Source organism: Paramisgurnus dabryanus, chromosome 9 (assembly GCF_030506205.2).
Source record: "Paramisgurnus dabryanus chromosome 9, PD_genome_1.1, whole genome shotgun sequence".
Lineage (NCBI taxonomy): Eukaryota > Metazoa > Chordata > Actinopteri > Cypriniformes > Cobitidae > Paramisgurnus > Paramisgurnus dabryanus.
The window spans coordinates 13,767,216-13,777,679 of record NC_133345.1 but is presented as its reverse complement, the minus strand read 5'-3'; the positions used below and the strand labels follow the sequence as shown (position 1 = coordinate 13,777,679).

General features: G+C 39.5%; 1 protein-coding gene across 2 annotated transcripts in view; it reads left to right on the top strand.

Moving 5' to 3' along the window:
- Window positions 1–650: 650 nt before the first annotated feature.
- The window catches only part of gse1b (Gse1 coiled-coil protein b), a 174,372-nt gene continuing 164,558 nt past the window's right edge, over window positions 651–10,464 (top strand). For both annotated transcript variants that reach the window (XM_073815714.1, XM_065275759.1), the window contains exon 1: window positions 651–2,932. In XM_073815714.1, the coding sequence (XP_073671815.1) occupies window positions 791–2,932 (2,142 nt within the window). In that variant the 5' untranslated portion in view covers window positions 651–790. The remainder of the gene's footprint in view (window positions 2,933–10,464) is intronic.

Here is a 10,464-nt window from a genome sequence, read left to right as displayed (position 1 = left end):
AAATTCTAAAAATCCATTACCACAAACTACCTTTTTTTTTTTTACATTTTTAAAATTTTAAATCTGTTTGAGCTTTCAATGTTATCTCCACCTGTATTATTCAGACAAGATGTTATTTTACTGTAATGATGGGCTTGATATGATTCTTGTAATCGTGAGAATAAAATCCGCAAGCAAATGTGTTTCTGATTTTGCATTACAGAATACCTATAACAGTGCTTGAATAATGTCATAAAGTATGTGTGCCGCCTACAAAATTAGCATGAATACATGCTGTCTAGTTAGGCGGCGTACCAAGTTTTAAAACAGCTCCGGATAATCATCTGTAAATAGTTGTAACAAATAAATGTGTTTCATGTTCATTTCTGTTGCTAAAATAATTCTTCAGATGGCTGTGTAATAGAAACACGAAAGTAGAAATGTATCATGCAACATCAGTGTGAATGTGATTCTGTAATGAGACTGTAATGATCAGGGAGCAGTGTGTGTGGCGGTGATGGCGCTGTGTTCACTCGCACTGCACAGCCACATCGTGCAGACAGACCCTCAGCAGGAAAGTTCGCCTAGCAACTTAAACAGGACCTTCTGCTCTTATTCGCACGAGGATGTAACCCCAGGCGGCGTTTCGATGGACTTTCATCTGCATTTTCACACTCTGGAAAGAGAAATCAGGTGGTTTAAATAAGTTTGTAAGAGTTTTGATGCGTTACGCATATCAGCTAAAGCACAGAAGCGTCGCTGGTTATGAAACCATGCTGTCTCTGATATTTATGTCATTACGAGCGGAAAAATGAGCGATCCGGACCTCACGCCGATCTCCAAAACGCATCAGCGGCTAAAGGCTGCGGCTCTGCAGGGGGAGGAGAGCACTTTGCCCGGTAGCGTTTGTAGAGCCAAGCGCAACGGGGTCTTTCTCATCCATTGCTTCATCTGCGGAAGCGCGGTGACTCCGGGAAAAGAGCTGAGCTTACAGACGAAATACCAACGGGAAAAGGATGGTCCGTTTTTCCCTTTCCTGCAGGGCCAGGATCCGGCCCCGGGCGCGCTGGAAATCGGTCCGAACGGAGACGCGCTGGTGTGCGCCGTGTGTCACTGCTTTCTGTGCGAACAGTGGAACTCATTCGAACGTAACAGGACACCCACAGAGAAACGCATGTACTGGCTAAAAAGACCGTACCAGTGCGACTTAAGGAGCGTCTCTTATGATCTGGAGCAGAGAATGAGCGTCGGCAACTATGATGCAAATGATTCAGACTTCTCGTTCTCAGATAATGACAATATGTCCGAGCAGGACTTGGATTTTTCTGGGGGCTTTACGAATAACAACATCCCAACAGTTTTCCGTGAATCGAATAAACCGTCAAAAAATGGCAACAGACAAGACGCAGTAAATATTAAGAGCAGCCCTGAGTCAGCCCTTTGTCCCGTCAGACTTTTTGCAGTCCAGGATGTGCCCAAATCAGACTCAGACCGACGTGCGTCTAAGTTTATCAATCACACATTGCGCTTATCAGTCTCCATGACTCAACAGCAGAATGAGCAGTCTGTGCACACACCAGTGCCGAATAACGCCACCGTTACTTACAATAATGCAGCTGCTGGTGTTTCTGAAGTGTCTGACAGCTGCAAAATGAACTATTGCATTAATGATGAGATAGAGAGCGCCACATCATCTCACCTCAACGACGAGAGGAGTCCATCAGCCAAACATCACAACTTTTTAGCCAATGAATGCGCCTGCTATATTTGTGGAAATAAGTTTTTAACGGGAGGCCACTTCAGGGTGTTTGTACAAAAGCAGGAAAGTTCTTCCAGTGAACCGTTCTTTCCTTTTCTGTGGCTTCACACCCCTCCACCTGGTGCTGTGCCCCTCAGCCCGGGTGGATATACGCTCGTTTGTTCTAGCTGTCACTCCTCGCTCATCCAGCAGTGGCAAAGGTTTGAGGTGGCAGATGTACCCGTCCTTCAACGACTCTACGTAGTGCCCCTTAGTGCTGGTGTTGCCACCCCATCTGTCACGTTTGAATCTGAGCACGGGCTAGCCAAAATCCATCCAGTCCCCTCCACAACACGGAATCAAAGGGAGGCCTGCTACTTGTGTGGGCAAGAGTGCGGCAAAGAGATCAGAGTGGTATATGCCCATTTCAGTGCAAGTAACGCCTGCAGTGCAATGTACTTTCCTTTCATAAACTTGTTACCGTGCCCACCAAATGCACAAAATGTGCGTAATGGACGAGTACACAGTTGTGTCATGTGTCACAGAATCTTAGAGGATGTCTGGGCAGAATATTGTCTCTGTCTGAGTGAGGAGCTTATTACATCTGTCAGCACCTTCCTTGGTAAATACCACCTTGCTATTGGCAGAGGAGAAGTCATGGCATCGGCCTTAAGTGGACCCCTGTCTGTTACAACAACCACAAGCCATTCTTCCATCTGTTACTTGTGTGGGGAAGAGCTCTTTGGAGGAATGGAGTATCAGGTTCATGTTAACCCTCCAGGGCGTTGTGGAGAGCAAGAGCCCTTTTTTCCCTTCCTAACTGTACACCCACCCGCCCCTCGTGCCCGCCCTGTTGATACTACGGGCCTTGTGTCAGCCTGTGCGTTGTGTTATCATGATCTGCTGGCCCAGTGGACCAAACATGAGTCTCAGGACACGGGAACAGGCCCGTCCAGCAGCCCCTGGTCACGCCAATATAGCTGCAACACCTTTGTCTGCTTTTTCTGCAGGAAAGAGAAAAAGAGGACACTTGGCCTGAAAGGGGTTAATGTTGCCCGCTTGCCTGTGTTCCTCTATGCTCCGAGGGTCAGCCAGACCCTGGTGATCGACAATGGAAAACAGCTAACCATTGGCTCTTGTGTGGAATGTAAATCCATGGTTCTGGCAGGACAGAACTTAAAGACAGTTGGTGGAACTGCAGTGCCGAAAGACAAGGTAAGACACGCCTCTTCTATCACAATTCTATGAATCGTCAGATTTCAAGGTTAAACTAAGTTCATACATCTTTGCATGTCTGGAACTTATTTTCACCTAGTAGAGGTCCAAAGTACCACTATACCTCTTTTTACTAGTGACCCCTTTGTGGGTTTTTTCAATAGGTACAGTTTATTAGCTAAACTTTGGCTAGGGTTGTTTCTGGGCCAGCATCCTAAGTCATGATGCACTCATGAGCGAAGTGCTGAAATTGGAGTTTTATGGTGGGTTGCTGTGTTTTCTAGCAAGTTGGGTGGCTTGAGCAGGGAGGGGTAGATAAATTGTGAAGCGTGTCTCATAAATAAACGATTTGCGGATGGCTGTGTTCCTGTAAGCATGTTTTTAAACAATTTTTGTAGGGCTTTCTAAACCAAGTCAAGCTTTTGTTGGTCTGATCGCATGTATGCATTTGTCTGCATTTGTGTAATGCCTCAAAGAAACAGAACAGAGTGTTTTGAGGATTTATAAAATGAAATTGACCCCATTGTGAGAGATCTGTGATATGTGTTTTACATATGTGTGTACATTCTATGAGAGATTGGCTGTATGTATTTGCATTTGTGTTTACACGCACACGCACGCACACACACACACACACACACACACACACACACACACACACACACACACACACACACACACACACACACACACACACACACACACACACACACACACACACACACAAAATATACATACACTACCAGTCAAAGTTCAACAAAGATATTGGACTTCCTTCTTTCAATGATGCAAAATGACGATTTTTACATCACTGAAAGAAGGTGGTGCAACACTGAAATCTGTATTTCTCCTGTCTCAGCGGCAACTGAGGAAATGATGCATGACCATTCAAAAGCATGACTGGGGTTCTAACTATACAAAGCTTAAAGCGACACCATGTAATTTTTCAACCTTCATAATAAATTTTCAAGACCCTTGTGATAGTACATCGACTTTAAATAGGTTGACTGACATGTCTACCATAGCCTGACGGGGTCTGTATCGCTTTTACTTATACTTTAAAACATAGGGTTTCGGGTAGTAACCAGAGCACAAAAAAAAATACAAAATTCAACAACTTTTTTTTTACGTTAATTTTGCTGGAGGCTACTTAAGGAGTGTAGAGAGCAACTGTTATAATGTGACTCTGTGGCACCGTGTTAGTGTCACTTGAATTGTTTGAATCATGGTTTAGTCAGTAGTACATTCTTCAAATATGAAAACATACTTACAGTCTGTGAGTCAGAAGCAGGTCGCATTATGATAATGACCATTGTGTCCATGTCAACAGGCCCAGGAAGTAAACCGTTGCCTACAACCATGTGTTTGTTGTAGTCCAAGAAAAGAGATTTAAGTGTGAAAAAATAACTTGTTTTTACTTTGGAATTTGAACCTCCTGCATATCGTTAACATGATGTACTAATACACACGTACATACCAAATGATGTGTAAAAGTTGAGTAATTAGAGTCCAGTAGGTTGTATTCAGGTGGATTGGGACACTTCTAACATTAATCTTAATGTCTGCATTTACACTAAATTGTTTTAACACAAGGGGATACTGGACTGTGAGTGACAGCATCAGTTTATTTAAATCATTGAAGCTCTTGTTCTGACTCAATTGACTCATTCATTCAGTGAAGGGTGTGTTTGTTCAGTACATCAACCAATGATTCTTCAAGGCTCACACTTGAATTCTATCGGTTCATGCAGTGCGCTAATGGCCTATGAGGGACAGAATTCAGTCAACAGGAAATATGAGGTAATGCATATTAAAAACGCGAAGTCGTTTACTTGAAAGATGCATTCAAAAAGACAGATAGTAGGTAACACCACTCACATTAAGTTTACTACATTTCCTCATTCATGCATCCCTCTTTTTATAGTACATATCATACTTGATTCAGTGTGAGGACATTGAGATTGTACACTTATTATCTTTGTCAATAATGTACCACGGCACTTACTCAGGCAATCAGTACAGGACATCACTGGTTTATTTTGGCTTATATAGAATATCAAGTTGTACCAGCTCAGGTTAGTTGATGAAGCAGCATCAGCATATATAAAATATTTGTGCTTGCCTTTGAGTTGCAGGATAACTCTCCTGCAGTCGCGCTTCACGTTTGTTTTGATTGTAGCAACCAAAGTTTAACACATATTCGCACCGCAGGACTTTCACCCTGTCTGAATTTCTTTCAAATGGTACTTTATATAGTTGTTTCATCAGAACTTTTAAGAATAAAGTCTATTGTTGACAGAGAGACCTGTTGGACATTAATGAAAATTGTGTGATCATTGAAAATATGAGCTTGAATTTCTCTAAGTCTGATTGCATATTGGCGCAACATTCATGGTCCACAATTGTAGCACATAATACATTACACAGATTGGGCTGTCTTCTTTGTGCATGTCCTACCTCTCCTCCAGGTATCTCTCTTTCTCTACCAAGACCTCTTTCTCCATCTTGTTCTCTCTGGATTCCCCCTTTCATCCGCACTCTCCCTCTTTCTCTGACACCTTCCATATTTGTTAAAGACAGGTGAACTTACCTGTTGCCTTCTTATAGTGCTTAAACCTGATTGGTGTGTCTACAATTAAACACCAGTGTGTGTGTGTGTGTGTGTGTGTGTGCATACCTGGTGGTTGTGTTTAACCAATTGGTTCATGGGTGTCTTCATTTAAAAGCCTTTGCTTTGAAATCTCAAGGAAATTACATCATGATACATTTCCGTGTCAAATGCAAAAAAAGTGTGTAATGTTTTGTAAAAAATGTGAAGTTAACAATGTGCTAACAGTTGTGCAAATCGAGGCCAGTGTTTTGCTCATTAAGTGTAAGGTTTTGTTAATTGTAGTAGTTTTAATTTTATTGTGGAAGCAATTGAATATCAAAAAGTAATCCTTTAGCATGCCAAAACCAACCTTGAATAGATTGCACTCCTATGTTGTCGCATGCTGTCTCAATTGACTGGAGGAGATCTGTTTGCCCTAAGGGAATACCTTCGGGAATAATAAGTTGGGTAAGAGCACCACGTGGTGGATAAGGAAGCGTTTTCTCTTAATTGATGAGTTGACTTGTCAGTGGCAGGGAAAGAGTTAAATTTGGTTACGAGCTTCTAATGCTTTTTAGCACCAATTTTGTACAGAATTTTACCAAGTAGAACAATGAATGAAGTGTTCGATAAAACTCTTTATTACATGTTGGACTATAAAAACAAAGTTGACTCAACTGTTGATGCTTTGCTTCACACGTCACAAATCTACTTAGAAAGTACAATGCAGGTTCTCTCATATAAATTTTAACTGTATATCTAAGTACTGTTTATACTGGTAAAACATTGTCAATTACTGCAACTTCTTTGGCAAATTTTAGGTACTTATATTCTTTCCCAAAATATTGAATGATTCGACTGTGAAACGCCTCACATTTGGCTGAACTCGTTGTCCAGCTTCACCTAATGGTCATCCGTGCACAAGGACATGGTCAACTAGTGTTGCTTGTGTTTCATCAGAAACAAATGTTCTGGACCCTTCCTCTCTGTGTCCCACATCTTTCAGCTCTTTATCCATTGTTAGGGTCCATTTACTGAAGCAAATAATCACCCGCTCTTTATATATTTTTTAAGATTCCGATGATGTGTCATGTAGTGTTAACAGATGTGTTGATTGTGTGTTCAGCTCGTGATGGCTTGAGTCACTTATATTATGTGTTTGTGTTTTCTGAATGAAAGTCCCACAGTAGTAAAGAGTTTTATCAGTTAAAACTCCTCTTTGAACATCATCATAGCATATGCAAAATTTTATCTGTCAAAGTAATTTCTTTATGCTTTAAAACAGCTAATTTTACACCCTTGCCTCATTTAGTATATGCGGATCTATGAATATGCAAATCTGATAGACAAAGGGTTGTGCCGATAGACAATAGTATCGTGTATTGATGATCGTCAGACATATTGCAGATAGCGGTCTTTCATGACGATAGTTGGCATAAAATATTATCATTGTAGGTTAACATTTACATTTTCCTCACATGAGAGGGTGTATGGCTCAAAATAGCAGGCTTTTAATTGCTGTAAATGTATTGATATCCTACATAATCTTTGTAATCTCATAAAATAATTTGCAAATATGCAAGAAAAGGTTTGTACTCTAAAAAGACTTTATTTGTAACAAACAAGAGATAAAGAATTTACAAACGTGCGGAGAGGCATTTCAGCACTCGTACAGCGCCATGTTTTTTTTTTCTAAAAGCATTACTTAATGTTTCTCATCTCACTATATCCACAGTTAAAGTCATCATATACAATAAATCCATAAGATAGCATTTAAAAACATTTAAAAATAGATGCATTTGTTTAAAGCAAAGCATTTATTTACTTACCAGGCTACAGGTGAAGCAGCTCTTTATGCCTTCTATGTCTCATAATTGGTGCCCATTTATGGCCAAGAGACTCAATAATAATCTTTTACATTTTAATCATTTAATTTTTTATTCAAAAGTAGGGCTGCACGATTTGGGTAATTTTTCCCATTGCGGTTATTGGTGCTAATATTGCGATGTGCGATTGCGATTATACTAAATGGTATCATGAGTCAACTTGATGGGTTTTAAGAAAAATCCACACACAGTTTAGTGATAATGCTAAAATGTGTATTTGTAAAACTAGAAATGTTTTCGTATTGCCACGTGATGTAGCAACTGCTCAGTGTCAGTAATCCTAAATCCAAAATACCACCATACAACAGACGTAGAGGTTTTTTTCGGCTACCAGATCACTGTCAATCTCCTCTGCATCCATCTTTGCTCTGGTATTTCCGCGCTGCGCACACACAAGTGACAACGCACGCCACACACGTGCATGCCACACGTGCACTGCCTTTTTTGTCCGTTTTTTTTTTAAACAGCAAGAAAAATCATCAAACTGTTATCAGAAAGTTTGTGTTAACAAGTCCACACATTTATTTATTTAATATAATTGCAACATTTTGCTGTCATATAATCGCACAGGCTGACATTGCGATTGCGATGCGATTAATTGTGCAGCACTATTCAAAAGCATTTTGTGCTGCTGCGCACTCATGTATGTGATAAGCACACCCGCATTGTTGTCCTGTTTATAGGCACATATTTCTAATGAGCTCATTAAATAACATAAAACATATTGCTATTTTGGTTGCCTCAAAATAGCAACACGCCAGCAATGTGCCTGAACACACATCGTTTTCAGACCAGAACGCCCATGGGCGCAAAATTGGGCACAAATGCATTTGCTATATATCAACGTGGCGCTAAACGTGAAAATGATAATTACGCCTGGTTGAAACTAGCAAAAGACACTTGGGTCACGCATTTTGCAGCATTGCACCGGGTGTATGATAGAGCCCTTTATCTGTGACTCAAACGACTGATCCATCTGTTCAGCTGTGTTAATGATGATTGGTTACATGTTTGTGACATTGTAAACCAAGGTGTCTCCAATTCTGTGGAGAAAATACTTTACAATTATGTTAAAAGATGAATTTGCACATGGCTTGTCTGAAAACATATTAAAACACCATATAGACATGTAAACAACAACAAAAACCTGACTGTCCCCACAGTGGGGACTTCATTTTATCTTCAACAACTTATTGTATTTCATGTATTTCTATGGCAGTCTTTCAATTCTACCAGAAGGTGCACATAATGCAATACTGTATTGTCATGTTTCTCAAATATCTAGTGTTCAGTACAGACAAATGATAGTACTGCAAGGAAGATTTTTTCCTGGTCCACTTTCTAGAGTAGTTGGTAGAGTGATTTACCAAGACATTCAGAGTTTCAAGAAGCAAAAATGGTAGTAAATGTACAGGTTTTGTTCTCTAAATGTCCTGACTACGGAGGCCACTGAGAACCTGCTTATTACTCATTTCATGAACCAGAACATGTTGTATAATTGTTTCTCTTTTTTTATTTGAAATTATGGCTCTTGATCTTCATCTTCATCTGTGTCTTCCTCCTCTTTTCCTACTTCTGCTTTCTCTTCCTCCTTCACCTCCTCATCTTTTGTCCTCCATTGTGGAAAGCACACATGCCATTTGTATTTGCATTTGCTAATTACATAAACAGTATCGACAACAGTGTGATTTAATAAAGTTGTTTTGACAGTTTAGAAAAAGTGGTTTAGTGTTAGCATTTCAGAAAAACTTGTTGGAATATGACAACATTATACAATAGTTCTTGTGTCTTTCTCTCTCTGTATAGCAAAAGCTTTATTAAGCCCTGCTGCTGAAGTGACTTTTTCTATTTTTAGATGTGGGGCCACCTTCACAAAACATTTTATCTTAAAACCAAGAGTTCTCCTAATTAGCAGTAAATGTTCTTAGAGCTTACCTGTCACTACAGAAAGGAATAAATATTTTAACTTGTTAGTATTTATTCAGACTATCCAGACTTCTATTTCAATTAAATGATATTTTTTATTTAATTTATTGAACTATAAAGGATCTTAAGAAATACACCCCCTCTTAATCACTAACCAGTTTACCTTAACCTCTGATTCCTTTGAGATGTCTCTCCTTACTACTTTTTATGAGTTGTGTTTTTCTAATATTAAGTAAATCATTGTAACATCTTAGAAATTATTATGACATACTTTTGTCATTGTTACATGCATCAAAACAAGTCTAGATTTTTTATGACATCATTGTACACTTCATCTTTTTGTCAGATTTACTGTCCAATCAAATAATCTCTGTAATCTGAAACATTACACTCCCTACATTATAAAGACACAGAAGCTGCACCTAAAAATCAAACACTTGTAAATACGTTTACTACTCTGTATAAGAGGAGCAGGGATTGCTAAACCTCTGTCAAAAATGAGATTATGATATTAACCGAATGCTCTAAGTACGTATCATATATACCAGTTTTTGAGCTTCGAAGCTTCGGTAGTAATCAAGACAGAATATTCAAAGCTTTGGAGCGTTAATGCAGAACCTTTGCCAAGCCTCGAGCCAAACATGAGCGCTATCTTCTTCTTGCAGTGTTTAGTGTCTGTTGCAAACCAGTCTATAGAGCCGGAGTGTAAAGCACACTTTCGGCATTAATGCTAATAATCTTGAAAATAAAAGAATATTTATCATATTTTAAATGATAAATGAAACTTGTAGTGCTAAATGTTTTCACGTCTTTCACTGGCATTTTAAAATGCTTTTAGCAACATGTTTGCTGCATGTGCGCGTCTCTCACTCTGTGCTGGTTGCTATTTAATTGCGTCATCAAAGACATCATTGTTCGGTAAAATTTATTCGGCCTTTTCACTTGTTCGGCCAAACACCATGTTTTTTGCGATTTTCAGGCCGAATCATTTAGGTTGGCGAACATTCGGTGCATCCCTAATTTTTTGTAATGTTACTTTCTAACCATTAGTGCTAAGGATTTCATTTGGACAACTTGTTTTACACCCTTAGGTTCCAGATTTTCAAATAGTTGCATCTCAGCCAAATATT